General features: G+C 47.1%; 1 protein-coding gene across 2 annotated transcripts in view; it reads right to left on the reverse strand.

The window, feature by feature from the left end:
• LOC147462476 (uncharacterized) overlaps positions 1 to 20,899 on the reverse strand; it is a 181,723-nt gene that overhangs the window by 96,028 nt on the left and 64,796 nt on the right. For both annotated transcript variants that reach the window (XR_015189957.1, XM_086526300.1), the window contains exons 2-3: positions 10,263 to 10,381; positions 10,107 to 10,166 (exon numbers count right to left, since the gene is read on the reverse strand). Coding sequence is in view for 1 of the 2 variants with exons in the window: in XM_086526300.1 (XP_086382426.1) it covers positions 10,107 to 10,166; positions 10,263 to 10,381 (179 nt within the window). In the remaining variant the exon portion in view is untranslated. The remainder of the gene's footprint in view (positions 1 to 10,106; positions 10,167 to 10,262; positions 10,382 to 20,899) is intronic.

The raw sequence follows: 20,899 nt of genomic DNA on the forward strand, positions 1-20,899 counted from the left end.
CGTCATGTGATTTGACGCACTTGAATCCACATACCAAACATTATCACCATACTTTGCCACATTTGCAAACATAGTGTGTTGCACCACAAGTAGCCTCTCACACTCATCTACATTTCTGCTAGTGGTTGCATAATTTATTTTGTTGTCTCCTATCTAAACAGACACGTTCAAAGTGACCATGTCTCCTATCTTGCATACAACATTCCCATGTTGACCTCCTGTATTGTTATGATACGCATTTATATGATCTCTTAGACTCCCTACCTTGGGAATATCCTTGAGCACCAATATTTTGTCTCTAGAAATTATTCCATTGTTGCGCTTGGTGGTTGCCTCTTCCCGACCACCTCCATGACCTGTACCACATCCTCTTTCTCTTCCTTTGTTGTTGAAGAGGACGTCTTCGGCATTCTTTCTCCCTTGCATAGAAAAATCTTCTTCTCTTTCACAATCAGCATGGACGCTAAGTCTGTAAATGCGGAAATGTTCTTTCGAAGATGGATACCAATCTTAAATTGTTTGTATTCTCGACCTAAACCTCGCAGACAAACTTCCAACTTACCATCATCATCAATTGTAACATCATGCAATGGACTCACATATGTTCTTTATTTTCAATGAATAATCATTGATAGAAAAGTTTTTTTTTGCACTGCATTCAACTCAATCTTCAACTGCATAGCATCCTGCGCACTCACAAAGAGACAATACATGACCTTCCAAACTCCCTAGTTTGAGTCCTTAAAGTCTTTTATATACGCAACAGGTGCACCTCGCTCTAGTAACACTCGTGTTTTCTCATGCTCTCCATCAATGTATTCGCAATAACCTTTACCCAGAGAAATTGGTCATATTGAACTTATAAGCATGGAAGTTGTTCTTGTTCAACTTCTCGCTAACAATGTGGTGAAATCCATCATTGTTCGAGAACATACTTGCAGCACTTCACTAATCTGTACTATCTCTGAGCAGCTTGCTAAAAATAGTAAGCTACCACCTATAACCAGAATATGCATACATACACTTGTTCTATAGTACTAAACAATATTTGTGAACACTGCAGCCAAAACAGAGCTTTTTGCACCACCAAAATGTAGATCTGTAGAAACCCGAACCTTAACGTTTCTGCATGCAAACGCACTCTAACTCCAAAACGTGGATTGAAACCCGCCCAGATTAAAAATCTAGCTACACATGTGCAGTCCAAAGGACTCCACATAAACCCGAAACGCACAATTTAAAAAACAAAGCATCTTGATTGGAGGTCGTTTGATGATGGCTCTCAAGAATCCCAAGACAGCTTCTTCTGCCGCTCTTGCTTGCTGCTCCAAGCTCCTCGAACATAACCAAGCTCTAATACCATGTTAAGAGATAAAGAAGGAAGAGCTTGAGCTCTTGCAAGCACACACATGCCCACACAGATGGAGGCCAAAACCTTCTTCTTCTTTTTCTTCTTTAACACACGATAAGAAGTCTACAATGCATAAAAGAGATAATACAACATTAGGGGAAACTAGTACAATGGTCTAACGTAAACCCTTAGTAACTCAACTAGTTGGAGAAGTCCGTCATCACTCCGGTAAGTAGATCAAGTAAATGTAGTCCAGTTGCACTATCACCGGCGAAGATTTGTATATCCATCAAGGTGCACATGTGATGATGATTGTCCGTGATAGTCATCCAGGAGTAGCACATGTTGAGCTTGACATCTCAACAAGTCTTCTCTAAGTGTGATTGTTTTCAAATGGATACTTATTGGCACTCCTACATATTGGGTCTTCACTTGAAATTAGAGACAAAGATTATTCCTCTCCTCCCAAGCAGTCAGAGAAAGCTCTTCATTGGAGTTCGACTCATGTCTCGTTGGACTAGGAGGATAGTGGCGGCCAACCAGGTGCTTTTGGCGACGATGTGGTACATCACCTCTTGCTGAATCTCAAGCTCTTGTACTGTCAGGTGTTGCGGAAGTGTTTAAGGATTTAGCTCGGATCTAGTACTGTCACAAACTACTGACGTGTCAAGACACCGAAGAACGAAGCTAGCCTGCAGATCCCGGCCAAGAAGCCTAAACCCTAGAAGCAACAGAAGCAGCAGAAGAAGTTTCACCAACTTGCAAAGTTTGGCCAAGTGGCCTATTTTAAAGAAGAGTTCCCACCAACTTATGGGACCCCGTCCAATGGGGCCCAAGTGACATAAAGGCATTAAAAATAAAGCAAGCCCACACACACGCGTGGAGAATTGATGAGAGGGCAGTTGTACGGACTCTCGAAATTTGCATGAAGACATGGCAGCTGTACAGATTTCCACAATTCGCACTGACATGCTAACGTGGGAGTTGTACGGATTTCCGCAAAACGTGTTGCTTGCTTTTGGGAGCCAGCTTTTGAGCCAGTTGCTTTTGAGTTTCAAGCTTTTCTTGTAAATTGCTTCTCAAGACCAAGGGCCTTTACATATGTGCAGAGGGCTCATTCTCTGGCACTCTTCTAGGTCATTCTCTAGCACTCTTTTGTTGCTCTCTCCACCCAAGCACTCTTGTAATTCTCATTAGGAATCTATTCTAATGAAATGCCCACTATGTTCATGCTAATTTCCGCTACACATAAGTTATTAGGCCATTAAATGTTACATTGGTATCAGAGCTCAAGGTTTCTCTTTTCTTGCTCAAGAAGGGAGGTCCTCAAGCTAGCTACAAATGGTTGGTATTATTAATTGCCTGTGAGTAAGTAGAATAGGGATTTTTCAGCCTTGCAGTGCGCCTGCCTTCGTGCAGTTAACGGGGCATCACCGTCGAGAGCTATGGTCTTAATAGTGGAGTCCTACGGGGCTTGCCTACGGCTTAACCACTATTGAGCTATTAGAAGCTTGACAGGAGCCGGTGCTCTTTTGGTGTCGAAAGACCCTCTCTTCTATTCCTTGCAATTAATGGTATTCGAGCCGCGGGTACAGTAGCTTGAGTGCTTTTTCTAAAGGGGTAAAGAGGAGTAGCAACTAGGGCTTGAAGTGCCAAAGTACACCTAAAAAGTTTACACCTAAAAGTTATTAGAATGGCTGACAATAGTAAAGAGAGTGAAATTAATGTTGATAAATTTGATTTTGCTCATGAGCAAGCTACTAATGATGCTTCAATGCTTGTTAACTATCTTGTTACTAGGCTTCAGCAAGCCATGGGCAATCCATCTCTCCAAAGTGAAGTGCAGAAGAAGTTTCACCAACTTGCAAAGTTTGGCCAAGTGGCCTATTTTAAAGAAGAGTTCCCACCAACTTATGGGACCCCGTCCAATGGGGCCCAAGTGACATAAAGGCATTAAAAATAAAGCAAGCCCACACACACGCGTGGAGAATTGATGAGAGGGCAGTTGTACGGACTCTCGAAATTTGCATGAAGACATGGCAGCTGTACAGATTTCCACAATTCGCACTGACATGCTAACGTGGGAGTTGTACGGATTTCCGCAAAACGTGTTGCTTGCTTTTGGGAGCCAGCTTTTGAGCCAGTTGCTTTTGAGTTTCAAGCTTTTCTTGTAAATTGCTTCTCAAGGCCAAGGGCCTTTATATATGTGCAGAGGGCTCATTCTCTGGCACTCTTCTGGGTGAAGGTGTAGAGCACGAGTACCGGCATTGTACTGAGTTCAAGTAATAAAAAGAAATACCGAAAGGGGCGCCAAGGTTTGGGGCCAATACTCTCTGGGGTGGAATTTCGCCACTCCGTGTCGCATGTGCTCTCTCTCTCTTTCAATTTAATTGTTGTTGAAGTGCTAAAAGTCTATTCAGACTGTTCTTTTCCGTTGGCACGTGGTGCCCGTCCCGTGACAAGTACTCCTCACCCAAACACAAGGTTACTTCACTTGAAAGAATTGAACTAAATTGAATGATAGAGAGAGACACAAGAGAGAGAGAAAAGAGATGACACTGAATGTCGGGTCCCAAACCCTCAAGGGCCCCCTTACTTTGTTGCCAGAGCAAGTACTTTCTTTATTTCTTGCACCAATGCTGATACAATGATGCAATGTTGAGATGCCAAGATGCTAATGGGTACTTGACGCTAATGATGCTGAATACTCCTAAAATTGGGGTACTGGGGTGTTGCAGGTATTGAAGGTACTGATGGGTACTGTGGGGTGCTGCAGAGACTGAGAGGTACTGCGGGGTATTGCGGCTGCGACGAGGCTATGGGGTGATCTGCTATCGCCGATGGCAACGATAGGCTGAAAACTGAAAACGCTGGTGGAGTTGCGGCGAAGACTGCGAACGCGACGAGGCTAGGGTTGTATGTTGAAAACGCTAGAAATGTCGATGGCTAGAATCTGCAACCATGACGAGGCTAGGGGCTGAAGTCTGATGGCGATCATAGGCTGAAATCGCTGGCTGTTCTGTGCTGAAAACGCTGATGCTACAGCTGAAAATGTTGATGAGAAAAGGCTGAAAACGCTGAGGTGCTGGCCCTACGAGCACTGAAGGTTTCAGGCCCTTCTTCTTCTGCTGCCTCTTCTGCTTCTCCTAGCGCTGGCCATGTTGCCTTTATAGGCATAAAAATCTGTGTCAAGCAGTGTCTAGTTGAACCCCACAATCTCATAAAAGTGCTAAAAGTCACTTATTAATAAATGACTTAAGTGACTGTTCATATGTCTATATGCTGACGTGACTTAAGTGTGCAAGTGAGGGTATGCAACTATGACCGGCTTGCACATGCACGTCCTGCTAGAGGCTCACAAGGGTGCCAGGCTAGGTCCTAAGCTAAGACTGACGCTAGACTGTAGCACTAGCTTGTCCACGTGGCGCAAGTGAAGTGCACACGTGACATCCTCCCCTGTTAAAGGTGAGGAACAACTGTTGAGCTTCTACCTTTGGATACTTCTCTCTACTTTTGATGTTGAATGCTTATGATGCTTGTGGATGTATAAGCCGATGAAAACTCCTACAACTAGTGGATACTACGGATGTAGATACTGCTGCGATGTAAACACCAACTAACTGAGTTACTAGGTAGCCTTACTACTATCGCAGAATACCAGCCTTTATACTGACTCTGCCTACCGAGCAGGTACTACCACTCAATAGTCCTGTCGTGAAAACATTGCAATTGAAGATAAAAGGTAAGGGTGCTCGGAGGTATTTCCAAGGGTTGCTTGTCAACGAAAGTGGATGCACGCTACGTGTGATTGCAAATGCAGAAGAGGATTAGGGTTCCTTTCTCCAACTCCTCCCATATCCGCATACGAGGCAAGTAGATCCTGGTACTCAAGATCTGGATTGTCGTGTATCCGATGTCGAAAGACATAGCGATGAAGACGGGAGCGCGTCCAATGCACGATGGACTAAGGGTGGGGGTGGCTAATAAGTCCAAGATCGGGACACCAAGATTCTTTCGGGAAAAAAAACTAAGAGAGGTTCTTTGGGTTTTTGGTTCTGCTTGGGTTATTGGTTCTTCCCTTGAGTTCGCGAAGCCGAAGCACGTACAGAGCTCTGATACCAATGTCAAGTGTTGCAGAAGTGTTTTAAGGATTTAGCTCAGATCTAGTACTCTGCTCACAAACACAAGGTTACTTCACTTCATTTGAAAGAACTGAACTAAACTGAATGAAAGAGAGGGACACAAGAGAGAGAGAGAGAGAGAGAGAGAGAGAGAGAGAGAGAGAGAGAGAGAGACGACACCAAATGTCGGGTCCCAAACCCTCAAGGATTCCCTTTCTCTATTGCAAGAGCAAGTACTTTCTTTATTTCTTGCACAAATGCTGATACAAATGATGCTAAATGTTGAGATGTTGAGCATCCTAATGGGTACTTGATGCATGTGATATTGGGTAATGCGGTTACTGGGGTACTGTGGGTACTGAGGGGTACTGCGAGTACTGAGGGGTATTGCAGCTGCGACGAGGCTATGGGCTGATCTACTATCGCCGGTGGCGGCGATAGGCTGAAAACTGAAAACACTGAAGTAGGTGTTGACTGAAAACTGAAAACGCTGGTAGAGTTGCAGCGAGGACTGCATCCGCGACGAGGTTAGGGTTGTATGCTGAAAATGCTAGCGATGTTGATGGCTAGAATCTGCAACCATGCCGAGGCTAGGGGATGAAGTCTGATGGCGATCATAGGCTGAAATCGCTGGCTGTTCTGAGCTGAAAACGCTGATGAGAAAAGGCTGGAAACGCTGAGGTGCTGACCCTGCGAGCACTGAAGGCTGCAAGCCCTTCTTCTTCTGCTTCTCCTAGCGTTGGCCATGCTACCTTTATAGGCATAAAAATCTAGGTCGAGCAGTGTCTACCCTTGTGAGCCTCAAGCAGGACGTGCATGTCCAGGCCGGTCATAGTTACATACCCTCACTTGCACAGTTAAGTCACTTAAGCATATAGGCATATGAACAATCACTTAAGTCATTTATTAATCAGTGACTTTTAGCATTTTTATGAGATCGTAGGGTTTAGTTGCCAGGCTAGGTCCTAAGCTAAGACTGACGCTAGACTATAGCAGTAGCTTGTCCACATGGCGCAAGTGAAGTGTGCACATGACAATAGTCCAGGTTCAAAGGTCTACTAGAATTTTCTTTGATCTTGTTCTAGAAAAGGGTTCTCGAATCTCCCGACATGGGCAGCCCTTGACTATCCACACCACACTTGTTTTTACAAAGATGTGTAAAGTTGGGTCGAGCAAAGGTTGGGAGGACACGTTTGCATTGACTAGTTTCGAGGCATGGAAGCAGCTCTGTCGCACTTAGAGACAGCCGTCTTAAATGGAGGAGAGACCTCCCATTGAGATGGGATCTCTTGCTACATACAAAGCATGCTCGTATGCTTGGCAATCGACTACTGCATGTAGCTTGGGCCCTAGGGGTCCCATGGTTGCGTGTCTAGCTTGCAGGCTTGGAGATTGGATACAATTATGTGACACACCACAGAGTGTACAGTTGGACAGATTAAGCCTTAAAAGGGGTGGCCAACCACGCACCAGGATATAAAGGCAACAATCCCAGTGGATTGACAAATTCTTTTCGAGCTGTAGGATCCTCCATGGATGGGTGCTTTTACACAACTAGAGGTGTTCATTGCAAGCACAGCATGCATAGAGGAGGGTAAGTGCTTCTTCTTTGAAGTACAAGAGGAGGCCTCGCGTCCAATGCAAGTCCTTGGTTTTTGAGTGCACTTTGTAAAGAACTAGGGTTCTTGCAGCAGCAGGTGCAACGTAGAACCAGCCCTCAATCAGGTAGTGAAGAGGAATAGCCTCTAGCATGACGAGAGTAGGACCCTAGTGAGTGGCTTTGGGAGACCCCCCCCCCCCCCCCCCCCCCCCCCCCCAAATCCCCACTGTGGGCGACCACCCTGAGGTACCTTACTTCCAATATACTGGATGACTTGGCTGTCACGTCTTGACGGCTAGACGGGAGGGCACTCCAGCAGTGGCAAAGCAATGGCAACAGCACAGCCACTCAGAGGGCTCTCGCTTAGATATTTGGGCACATCTTTGGCCACTCACAAGCCTCACAAGATCACTACCTTCCAGTAGCTAGTCGCTCATAGTTTGCTTACTACAGCCACTCCTAGGCCTGTCACAGGTGAGGGCATCTAGTGGAGACTGCAATATTGCTTATGGGACTGCCTCAGCGCAGCAGGCTGCTCAAGAGTTTTTGCTTGAAGGTATCCATAATTCCAGCATGACTTACACTTGGGTGCAACCACTTTGTCAGCCATATCTTTGCCAACATTTAGCTAAGAAGAGATGGAGCCGGGTAGTCTGGATATTCGACTTTGGGAGGGACACCCTTATCAGCACCCTATCATAGATTTTTTGCCAGAGAAAATGACCCAATAGAGGCATCGTTCAGTAACCTTGTCATGGACTTTATCTAGAGGGCTCAATGCTTCCGAGTTTTAAAAAGCCACCCACAATAGCCATTGGGGCCTTCTAAGTCAAGTTGATCCATACACTCAAGAGAACAGTATGTACCCATCCAGAGCAGCTCAGATCCAGGTTGACATGCAGCACCAGGCCTTCATTAGCCTTGGTGTTGAGGCCTTTCCTCATCGTGGAGCACGCCACTGGCAATACAGGCCACCCACTTGGCTTTGCCCCCATCCCATTTTGCAATGTAGTCATTGTATGTTCTGTATCTATCTTTGTTCGCCTCCCCTCTTTGTACATGTTTCTTCATGGTAAGGGTTGATGTAGCCATTGGGTGGTTTTTCACTAATAGAAAGATTCATTTTGTAGGGGGGAAAAAAAAAACTTCTTAAAATTATGGTTAATTGTCATAATAATCAATATCTAATTCTCCTAAATGATTTTCTCATATTAAACTGATCATTTAATGTGGGAAAGGCCAAGAGAGAAAAAGCTAGAATATTGGTTAAGCTAGCAGACCGGCCACAGTAGGGATCCAAAGGAGGGAAAATAGGGATCCATAGGGGGGGCCATCTGCAAAAGAGCCATGTGCAACAATGGGCTAAAAAGACCCTAAGGTTTAGCCCATTAAGACTTCCAAAATGCTAACGTTCCAAAATTCAAAGGTTGTGTCCAAAGGTCAACCCTAGCGAAAATTGGATGCTTTGTGTGTGCCCTAAAAGTCTTTGCACATCCCTACATGGGAGGGGGCGAGCCCTAAAGGTAGGGGATGAGAGAGAAAGCCACACACACACACACACACAGGCTCCCTTTACACAAAGGGAATGAAGGACACATGTCAACTCCCTAGGCCAGATGCCCACAAGGTGTGCCCAATTTCTATTGGATGACCCTTGAAGTGGACCAATGAAAATTAAGCTAGAGTAAATCTAGTTTAATTAATTTAAAAACATTTAATAAAAGAAACCAATGAGAATCAAGTCTCCTAGAAAACTATTGGGTAGTCTCCCAAGGGGTCCAATGAGCATTCAGGAGCCCCATGGCTTGCCTGATTCCTATTGGCCAGGAGGCAAAGGGGAAAGGGGGACGCATGTCAAAAGGCTATCACTTATGCTGCTTAATTGTAATTGGCTTGACTTGGGGAGCGCCAATGAGGCTTCAGGAAGAGCATTTAGCAAGAGGGCTCGCCCCAGAGAGAGAGGGGGCTGATTTTTGCAAGGCATTATCACACACACTCACACAAGCTCATGTGTGAAGAAAGAGAAGACTATCTCTTCCCAAGCTTTAATGGAGAACTCATCGCCTACGCCAAGCTTGTGAGATAGAAGCCTACATCAACACTCTCTTGGCATGTGGATACAAATCCAACCAAGAGCCAAGCTTCAATGCATGCTCATCTCCTCTACCAAGCTAATTACTAAGCTAAGCTATGCTACATATGAGTGATTATGTGAGGAGATGTACATCTTTCTCGTACGATACTCCTTCTTCCTCTCAATCTACTCTCATACCCTGCTAGCTCTCACCATCTTCGAAGGTGTGTGAGGTCTTGGGTCTGAGAACGGGGATAATTCAAGTTGTGTTTGTTAAGTGTTTTGCTTAGTGCATGAAGTTTCCATCTTCATTGCACTAGCTAGTCTTGAAGGAACACAAAGAATTGTATTGTACAATGTCTCTTTTGATGGGAGAAACCATAATACAAAGCCTTTTGGAGGGGGGACCGGCTCCATGAAAATCCGGTCCTCAACTGTTGTCAATAGCTTAATTGCTCTCTCTTTTGAAAGTATTGTTGATGCTATCTAACTAGGTGTTATGCTTTTTGTTGCTCTCTCCACCCAAGCACTCTTGTAATTCTCATTAGGAATCTATTCTAATGAAATGCCCACTATGTTCATGCTAATTTCCGCTACACATAAGTTATTAGGCCATTAAATGTTACATTAATTGAAAAAATGCCTTTCATTTGTGCAACCAACATAATACCTTCTCTTAAAGAAGTTGGCACAACCCATACGAACCCATACGTCGATTAAATATTTCTTTCTATCGATCTCTTGAACAAAGGTGGCACACCTCAAGCACCAATAACATATCCTTTCTACCAATCTCTTACACAAAGTTAGCACAATCCATGCCCCAATGAATATTCTTGTACAGACTACAAATCTTTGCAGGTTTTCGAACTGACAACAAAAAAATGATACACCAAATGATTTTAGCTTTTGACAATCAGAACGTCTGCCTTGCCCTCAAAGTAGGAGCCAAAACCTCACCTCATCCACATTCTCAACGTACAAGCCAACTGCATAAGCTCGAGCCTTGGCAAATTTACACTGGCATTGTAAACAACACAAATGTGAACAGAAAGGAAGGACAGAAACATCACAACAAGCTGCCAAGTACAACATACTTAGAACGATATTGAAGACCTGGCCAAGCATGCAACGAACAGCTGTTCCAAGAAGTTGATATTCTCCCTCTGCTTCAGCTTGCCTGATGTTCCTTTTCCAGTCAAATTCAATGCCCGTAAAAGGCTCCTTCACCTTCTCTGCGTGTAAAAATAAGTTTTGACTGCTATCTGATTTGACATACAAAATGCAAAAAGACCCTTTGGAACAAGAAAAACAGTGCTGCTTTTAACTCTAGACTTAAACCAGCGGACACATGGAACTAAATATCGACGTAAACAATCAGAAACCATAAGGAAGATGCTTTTTGGATGTTGGATGCTTTAGTGAAGTGGAGGGCTGCCCATTGTGCGAACAAGAAAAACAGTGGTGCTTTTAACTCTAGACTTGGACCAGCGGACACATGGAACTAAATATCGACGTAAACAATCAGAAACCATAAGGAAGATGCTTTTTGGATGTTGGATGCTTTAGTGAAGTTGAGGGCTGCCCATTGTGCTTTGGTACAGTTGCTCTCAGAGCTCCATACCCATCTGGATTCAGGCAAAGAGCACATCACCCATAATTCTCTCAGAAGTGGGCAGTGGAAGATGGATGGAAACACCTGACAACGGCACAGACAAGTATGCCTCTTGTGGTGTACCCATCACAGCCAGGTACTTCGATCTGGCATTCTCTCATGCATTCCAATATTCTTGCGACCACTGTCAAGGCAAGGGATTGGATAAAGAGACGTTCATCTGGCAAAGTTGTACAAACTGCTCATATGGTCTTCCAGAGGTTGCTCTCTTTGTTTCCAGGTGTATCGGCTGTCCATTGCAGAGGACAAGCGAGAAGAAGCGCAAAATACGGACAAGGAATTTTTGGAGGATATGGCATGATCATACCTGGGAACTACATGATGCCAAGAATACAATTTGAATACATACTGCCAGGTTTTCGAGGATACCATCACGGACCGATGATGCCTGATGTGTATAACGGAGGGATGGAATCGTCTATGGGATCACTTCTAGGAGGACCCAAAAGACTGGATTGAGATACACTCGCAAATAGAAGGACTACAAGACAGGAGGAGAGACAAAGAGGATTAGCGCGCTGCCCTACCCCAAGAATTTGTTTGCGCTGGCCTCCCTAAGAGGAGCTATCCGCCACCACAAGCATCATTAAGCAACACGCTCCTTGACTGTCAATCGCCAGTATGCCTGCTGTGCTATTTTACAGATTAACCTCGTCAGCCGCCACAGCTTCAAAGCGTCCCCCCCTTCTTGCCCAAAAAAAAAAAGAAAACCCTACCTGTTGAAACTGGCAACTCACCTAGCAAGGCAGTAAAACACTACAACAATCCTAAACTAAACAGAAAACAGCAAAATGAACTTGATAATGCATTGATGTCAAGAGACGCACAGTAGCACAGTTCCACACTCATAAGCACTCGCCCCTCAACTAGGCACCCCTAGAGGTATTTCTTTATTATGTTGACGAACTGTCAGTGTCTTATGTGACACACGCACTCTGATACAGCCTACAGAGTCACAATCTCAAAATTAATGGCACCCTTGCCTCTCTTTTGTAGCCACTCGGCCCCAAAACCCCAAAAGCAGCTTCAAAAACATTTTTACATGTGTGCTCATAGCTTATAAATCATCTGATTTCAGTAACTAATGACCAAAAGCTAATTTTTTGAAATAGCCAGCGCCCAAAAGCTATCTCCAGCATAGAAATCTGCCACGTCAACCTGTCCATACGTCTTGCCAGATCTTGAGACCCATCAGAAGCCTTTACACTTGTTACATCAGCTTGTCTGTACAGTCCTTGTAAAACATGACACATTTGCAAGCTGGCTCACTCAGATCTGGGGCCTCGGCCTTCGCGTGCAGTTCCTGTTTGGCTCTACTCTTCCTGAGTTCAACTCTATCTGTAACTATGTCAGACTTTGTAAATAATTAATTTATTTATGAGAAAAGAATTATCTAATTAGTTGTGTGCACATCAGAATAGATCTAGCAGTTTCTGGGGCCTCAGGTGCGCCCAAGTTTGGGCCAGAGCACCTCAGGGAGACCCTAGCGGAAAATACCCTGAAGCCCTAGTGATTGGGAAATCGGGTCTTCAATGAAGGGGTAGATAGTAGCCTCAGATTTTAGGCTCAGAAAATTACGCGCGCTAGTGCAAGCACAAGACTCAGATGGGGTCCTTAGAATAATAACCCTAAGGCCTGAATTATTTTACGGCCTTAGGATAAGTTAGTTAAAGTATTTTTAAATTGTTTATGCCGGACCAAATGACCGGACGAGTGCAAAAAGGTAATGCCAGAGCAGTGCTGGTACGGCATTGCGTTGGGGAGCAGGTAACAGTTTCATTGGATTGCATCTATGTGTGCAGTTGTGGTTCAATTTGCACATTTCATTAATAGTTTGTGAACTTTTAAAAGTGAAAGTTGAAGGGTTTTTAAGTTATTAAGTAAGTGTGCCAAGTGGCACACTTACCAATGCAAACTAACTCTCTCTCACTCTCACTCTCACCCTCTCTCCCTTCCTAGCGCCCCCTCTCCCTGATGGCTATTTAGGAGCCCCCCCCCCCCCCCATTTTCAGTGTTGGCAATGCTCCTACCCCCCCTATTGTGAGTATGCTCTACCCATTGGAGCCCTCCATGGAAGCTTGAGAGCAGTCCCTTGCGACATATGTGGTGGCCTCGTGCTCCCATTGTCTAGAACAAGGGTTCTCATAGCCCTAGCCAGCTTTTGGTGAAGTTTCATCACGAGAAGTTGCAGCAGGCACTCTCTTCGTAGAGTGTGGTGGCTGTAAATTCTCTGTTTTCAGCCCTTAATCATCTCTTTTAGGGTGAATTTCAGCAAAATACGTATAGAATCTAGTTCTTCTCACGTTATGTGCAGAAAATTATAGCAAGCATGTGTGCGTGCATTTTGCGTGTTTCTCTCTTGTTTTTGTTGGAGGAATGATTATGCATAAAGGGACTCAGTTAGCGGAAGGTAGACTTTCAATTTCGAGAGCTTCCGTTGAAGATAGACTCTCGTTTTCGAGAGCTTTCCAAAATCTCATAGCAAAGGGAAAATCCTCTCAGTATTCAAAGAGTAGCTTTCGCACTCTCTCAGTCAGAAACAGAAAAGAAAGAATAGAGGACGGGCTATTGCCCTGTTCTTGTGCTTGTAAAGATTCTCCCTTAGTAATAAAGATAATCTCTTTATGGGGGGGGACCAGCCCATCTTCTGGTCCCCAATGAAGTGCCAAGCTCTCTCTCTCTCTCTCTCTCTCTCTCTCTCTCTCTCTCTCTCTCTCTCTCTCTCTCTCTCATTCTCTTGAGTATTTGAAGTACAATTAAAAGTCAGTTTACGCTTCCGTATTTTTGTGTTCAGAGCAAGGTCATCTCTCTCTTCCTTAAGGGATTGACGACTCTTGGCAGACTGCAGAAACGGGAGGACGCGAAATAGAGTTTTCTCTCCTTCAACAGCAGGTGGAAGAGTTGCAAAAAGCTCTCTCCTATCCAGAAGTCCAAAAGATTCTCCATACTCTTGAGAAAGGGAAGGAGAAAATGCCGATGGGATCGGGAGAAATCCCACATAACCCAAAGGCGCCAGAACCAAGGAAAGATCCTTTGATTGGAACCTCCCGCATGCACGAGAGGCATAGGAAACCTCCGGAACGTCATGTGCGGTTTAATCCAAAGGTTCAAGAGCAGGATCCTCCTGATTTTCTTCAGTTTTCTTTCATGAAGGATCTGGATGACAGCGTCGCTCCAGAGGACATGTTTCTGAACGATCCGTTGCAGCAAGAAGTGCATTCAAGGGAAAGGACTCCTGTACTCACGGAGTCTAAGCATAGAAAGAATGAGCACCATAAGAAGAAGCACCACAGGCAGAAAACATTCAAGTCGGGAGACAAAGATGTGAAATTCGGAGGACTCACGCGCTCGCTATTGCTGCTGCCCCCCCCCCGCTGCGCCATCGCTGACCACCACCACCCCCCCCCCCCCCCCCCCCCCCCCCCCAGTGCCCCTGCGCTGCCTCCACTCCCGCCTACCCCAGCGCGCTGCCCCCCCATTCCCGCCGCTCCTGTGCGCTGCCCCACAGTCACCTGCTACCCCCCTCTTGGTATCGCACTGCCCCGCGGGCCCCCCCCATTGCCCCCCCCCCCCCCCCCCCACCCCCCCCCCCCCCCCCCCCCCCCCCCCCCTCCCCCTCTTCTTTTCCTTGCATATTGGCTCGTGTAGCATTTGTCCTTTTGGGCAAGTGCTCGACGCTCGTCCGCAGACCTTCTCCACTGCTCGTTCGTTTCGCCACAGCAGTAGACACAGATGGAGGCTCCAACTCCACCCCGGAGGGACTCGCCCGACCCCGCTGAGCCCACCATCCGACTCTCTTTCGCCGACAGAGCAAGCGAGCCTTGCCGCAGAGGTAGAGCGATTGCAGGCGACTTCTATCATCTGCAAGATTCTTGGCACCCGACCTAGCAGAGGAGAGCTGCGTGACCTTCTCCAGGCCCGCCTTCTAACAGAGGTGGGCAAGATCCTGCACGTGCAGATACTCGGACGAGGCTACTACCAGATCGAGTTTGAGACCTCCGAGATGGCGTCCAAGGTCATCGCCATGAGTCCACTGACCATCCGAGCAGCACGTGCCCACTTTCGACAGTGGAGACATGGTTTCGACCCTGCTTTGGATGTTCTAGTAGAGGAGACAAACATCCCCATCTCGGTCTGCTTTCCGGGTTTGCGGAGGGAGTACTTACCACTTCTATCCAGGATCGGCTCAGCCATTGGGACTGTCCTGGAGACACCTCATACGGCAACATCAGCAGCTGCCAAGGCGGCTGGCATTCCCTCAGTTCGAGTTTTGGTCAGAGACATTCACACGCTCCCGAAGGTTATTCTTTTGCCTCGGGTGAGTGGGGGTTGGTTTAGATTAAGTGTGGAGTATTCGGGCCTCCCGAACCAGTGCTTCATTTGTCGACACATGGGCCATCTAGCGAAGGCCTGTCCACGGAGGAGGCCTCGACCTACACCACAGCCTCAGTCCCAGCTTGCCAGGGCTGGCCCGCAGCCCAGACAAAGACACAACGCACACATGCAGAGCCACCCTCCGAGCTTGGGGCTCCAGCGGAGGAGAGATGGCAGCAGGCCCGTGTAGACGACAACAGGGGACACAGCGTCAGCCTGGCACTCAGAGTGGCCCTCAGGCGCCTACTCAGCAGCAGTGGGTTCCCACCGGGAACCGCTTCGGTCCTCTTGAGCAGGAGAAGGTCCCTGCTCCAGCCCCCACCCTAGCTTCACCCTCGACAGCCTCCCCCCCCCCCCAGAGTTCCCCCCCTCTTCCTCATCCTCCCCCCCGCCTTCTACTCCCGCTGCCTCTTCACCTCGCCCCTCTACCTCTGTCGCCCCCTCCCACCCCTCTTCTCCACCGCTTCCCCCACCTCCTTCTCCCCCCCCTCCTACTCCAGTTCCACAGTCGACCCAGGGGGCAGGGCCTTCTCCGATGGATAGGAGATCGCTTGGCAGCGCCTTTGCCATGAGTCGCCTAGCGAGAGAGGGTCAGCCTTTCTTACGGCCCTCTCTGCAAGTACAGACATCTTCCCTTGCAACTTTCCCTCGTGGTCTGACGAGCATTGACATCCGGCGCCACTGGGACTTCTTCGACTACGGCTTCACTCGTTTTCTCGGCTTTCCCTCAGCAGACCAGGAGGCAGCCTGCTTCAGGGTCCATGCTCTATTCCTTGCCGCTAGGGGGACAGAGGCCTTGGACTCAGCAGTTGGTTTCTCCTTCCCCCTTTGCGGCAGGGCCCAAACAGAGTGGACTCTCGACTCAGTGTTGGGATGGTTGCATACACAGGTCCTGGAGTTCTCTCACCACATGGGAGAACTAGGAGTTACAGACTTTGTGGCCATTGGCCAAGTTTGCGGTGACACCCCCAGACTCTGCAGGATGTAGGCACATTGTGGTTTACTTCTTCGCTGATACGCAGTGTTTTCCATGCTATGTATACATTCATGAGGACTCCTAGACAGAGGAGGTTGCTTTACGCACGGCTCGCTCTGCTTGCGCTTGGGCTAGGCACTCATTGCAGTCACGCCTATCTAGAGGATGCTCGGATGCGGATTACTCCCCATCCAAGCCAGCCTCGAAGATAGCCCGTCTAGCTGCTGCGGCAGCATTTGTTCTCTCTCGCTCTCCATGAGGATCGTCTCATGGAACATGCAGGGACTAGGTGGGCCCCAGTTTCAGCGTCAGCGGGGCCGATTGCGTCAAGAGCTTCAGCGTTGCCTTGTGGGAGGAGAGATTGATCTCCTTATGCTTCAGGAGCACCATTTGTCTGAGAGCCGCATTCGGCGATGTGGTCAGATTTTGCGTGGACGCTATGATACCTTTTGGTCAGCTGCTTTTGGACCTGGAGGCATCCAGGGTGGGGTATGTATGACTATTGCAGACTCATTGCAGCAGGCCATTGTGGGCAGAGGGATTATTGTGCCAGACAAGGCTCAGTGGATTACTATGCAGGTTCATGGTGGCCTAGTGGGTTTCCTGAACATCTATGCGCCCAATGTGGCGAGTGATCGTGCAAAGTTTTGCTCACTGATTGTTGAGTCTCTGCTGTAGGCAGATCATTGGTGCATAGTAGGGGACTTCAACATGTTGGAGGACCCTTCTGACAGGATTGGTGGCAGCCATGCTACTGTGCATGGAGTCGAGTTGGCAGCTTGGGAGAGGTTTTGTATGAGTCTGAGGGTCTTGGATACATGGCACCACTCTGGTTTTGTGAGGCTCCCAGAGAGTCTTGCCTTCTCTCGATCGGACCGCAGAGTGGGAGGAGTGAATCTATCGCGGATAGATCGCTTCTACACTAGTGACCACTTCGGTGACTTGGGAGGGTCAGTGGCCATCCTGGCAGGGACCACCTTCTCGGACATCATGCACTAGTGACCCTCAAAGTGGCAGACATGCAGAGGAGTGGGAGCACGATGCTTCGCATCCCACAGAGGGTCTTGTTGGACTCAGCACTCAGAGAGAGGGTAGAGGCTCTCTGGACAGAGGGCATGGACAGGCAGGATTCTCCTGATGACAGAGTGGCCTCAGGCCTAGCTCAGATTAGCCATTTTTTTCTTCACGAGTCTCTGGCTCGCCGGGCTGCAGCGAGAGAGGCGGAGCAGCGTCTCAAACGGGGCATTGCTTCATTACAGAGGATGCAAGAGCAGCATCCAGACAGTCCTTAGTTGGAGGAGCAGTTACAGCAGGCTCGACAGGAGCTTGCTAGCACAGAGGAGACGCGACATGAGTTTGCTTTCCACCGACAGGCATAACAGTGGACTCAGATGGGCGACAGAGTGACTGGTGCTTTCTTTGAGATAGTGGGACCTCGGCACTCGCATGCCAAGGTCAGTCAATTGAGGAGGCTCGACGGCGGGTCAGTTGCTTGTGAGCCCGAGGATATGCGTGCAGTTGCTACTGACTTCTACCGTCAGTTACTGTCTGCAGAGCCCCAGTCAGAGCGGCAGGCTGCATGCAAGGAGCAGGTTTGGGCACAGATGCCTTGTCTTGTGACTGAGGAGATGCATCAGAGGCTACAGATGCAGCTTCAGCTTGAGGAGCTGCAAACGGCTCTTAGGGCCCTCCCTCGTGGTAGCTGTCCAGGTGAGGATGGGTTGACTCCCAGCTTTCTCTTGGAGTACTGGGACCTGCTTGGCCCAGATCTCTGTAGTGCTTTTCAGTACATTTTGCACACAGGAGTGATGCCTGACAGCATGAGTGAGGGCCTGATCTACCTCATTCCCAAGGAGGGTGGCTCCTTGGATGAGATTCGACAGTGGCGCCCCATCACCATCCTCAACTTAGCCTACAAAATTCTTGCCAAGGCTCTGAGTTTGAGGATTCAGCCACTTTCAGAGAGCCTTATACATGGGACCCAGACAGGTTTTATCAAGGAACGCAGTATCCTTGACAACATCTTTACTTTTTGGGAGGCTTCTGCCCTGGCATGGCTCCGTGGTGAGGACCTCGTGATTCTTCTTGTCATAATAATCAATATCTAATTCTCCTAAATGATTTTCTCATATTAAACTGATCATTTAATGTGGGAAAGGCTAGGGGAGAAAAAGCTAGAATATTGGTTAAGCTAGCAGACCGGCCACAGTAGGGATCCAAAGGAGGGAAAATAGGGATCCAAAGGGGGGGCCATCTGCAAAAGAGCCATGTGTAACAATGGGCTAAAAAGACCCTAAGGTTCAGCCCATTAAGACTTCCAAAATGCTAAGGTTCCAAAATTCAAAGGTTGTGTCCAAAGGTCAACCCTAGCGAAAATTGGATGCTTTGTGTGTGCCCTAAAAGTCTTTGCACATCCCTACATGGGAGGGGGCGAGCCCTAAAGGTAGGGGATGAGAGAGAAAGCCACACACACACACACAGGCTCCCTTTACACAAAGGGAATGAGGGACACATGTCAACTCCCTAGGCCAGATGCCCACAAGGTGTGCCCAATTTCTATTGGATGACCCTTGAAGTGGACCAATGAAAATTAAGCTAGAGTAAATCTAGTTTAATTAATTTAAAAACATTTAATAAAAGAAACCAATGAGAATTAAGTCTCCTAGAAGACTATTGGGCAGTCTCCCAAGGGGTCCAATGAGCATTCAGGAGCCCCATGGCTTGCCTGATTCCTATTGGCCAGGAGGCAAAGGGGTCCAATGAGAGTTTAGTTTAATTATTTAATTACCTAAAGCTCTCACAAAAGGGGAAAGGGGGACACATGTCAAAAGGCTATCACTTATGCTGCTTAATTGTAATTGGCTTCACTTGGGGAGGGCCAATGAGGCTTCTGGAAGAGCATTTAGCAAGAGGGCTCGCCCCAGAGAGAGAGGGGGCTGATTTTTGCAAGGCATTATCACACACACACTCACACAACCTCATGTGTGAAGAAAGAGAAGACTATCTCTTCCCAAGCTTTAATGGAGAACTCATCACCTACTCCAAGCTTGTGAGATAGAAGCCTACATCAACACTCTCTTGGCATGTGGATGCAAATCCAACCAAGAGCCAAGCTTCAATGCATGCTCATCTCCTCTACCAAGCTAATTACTAAGCTAAGCTATGCTACATATGAGTGATTATGTGAGGAGATGTACATCTTTCTCGTAAGATACTCCTTCTTCCTCTCAATCTACTCTCATACCCTGCTAGCTCTCACCATCTTCGAAGGTGTGTGAGGCCTTGGGTCTGAGAACGAGGATAATTCAAGTTGTGTTTGTTAAGTGTTTTGCTTAGTGCATGAAGTTTCCATCTTCATTGCACTAGCTAGTCTTGAAGGAACACAAAGAATTGTATTGTACAATGTCTCTCTTGATGGGAGAAACCATAATACAAAGCCTTTTGGAGGGGGGACCGGCTCCATGAAAATCCGGTCCTCAACTGTTGTCAATAGCTTAATTGCTCTCTCTTTTGAAAGTATTGTCGATGCTATCTAACTAGGTGTTATGCTTTTTGTTGCTCTCTCCACCCAAGCACTCTTGTAATTCTCATTAGGAATCTATTCTAATGAAATGCCCACTATGTTCATGCTAATTTCCGCTACACATAAGTTATTAGGCCATTAAATGTTACATTGGTATCAGAGCTCAAGGTTTCTCTTTTCTTGCTCAAGAAGGGAGGTCCTCAAGCTAGCTACAAATGGTTGGTATTATTAATTGCCTGTGAGTAAGTAGAATAGGGATTTTTCAGCCTTGCAGTGCGCCCGCCTTCGTGCAGTTAACGGGGCATCACCGTCGAGAGCTATGGTCTTAATAGTGGAGTCCTACGGGGCTTGCCTACGGCTTAACCACTATTGAGCTATAAAAAGCTTGACAGGAGCCGGTGCTGTTTTGGTGTTGAAAGACCCTCTCTTCTATTCCTTGCAATTAATGGTATTCGAGCCGCGGGTACAGTAGCTTGAGTGCTTTTTCTAAAGGGGTAAAGAGGAGTAGCAACTAGGGCTTGAAGTGCCAAAGTACACCTAAAAAGTTTACACCTAAAAGTTATTAGAATGGCTGACAATAGTAAAGAGAGTGAAATTAATGTTGATAAATTTGATTTTGCTCATGAGCAAGCTACTAATGATGCTTCAATGCTTGTTAACTATCTTGTTACTAGGCTTCAGCAAGCCATGGGCAATCCATCTCTCCAAAGTGAAGTGCAACGGCAGCTCCGTGCTCACGGGATTCTCCAAGCTCATCACCATGACGAGAGAACACCTAGGAAACCTCCTTGTGAGACTACCAAAAGAGGTCTCTCTCCGATTCGGGAAGAAGAAGAGAATCCATACGAAGGGCTCAAGAAATTACTTCTTGATGATGCATCTCCTTCCCAAAGGAGATTTCAAGAGCCTCCAGCGAAGGAACGAGAAAGAAGCGAGTCTCCCGCCACCTCGGCGGAGATGGCTCCACGAAGACGGCGGGCTAAACGCTCTCCATCACCACCAAAGCGGAGAAGACCATCACACTCTTCTCCACGCCATAATTCAAAGAGGGATGATAAAAAGCAAGAGAAGAAAAAGGCGAGAAAGAGGACACCCTCTTCTCCATCTTCTTCATCCTCTTCCTCTTATGAAAGCTATAGTGAAGACGACAAAGATCAAGACAAGAAAAAGGCGAGAAAGAGGTCACCCTCTTCTCCACCTTCTTC

Source organism: Adiantum capillus-veneris, chromosome 2 (assembly GCF_014529385.1).
Source record: "Adiantum capillus-veneris isolate H3 chromosome 2, ASM1452938v2, whole genome shotgun sequence".
NCBI lineage: Eukaryota > Viridiplantae > Streptophyta > Polypodiopsida > Polypodiales > Pteridaceae > Adiantum > Adiantum capillus-veneris.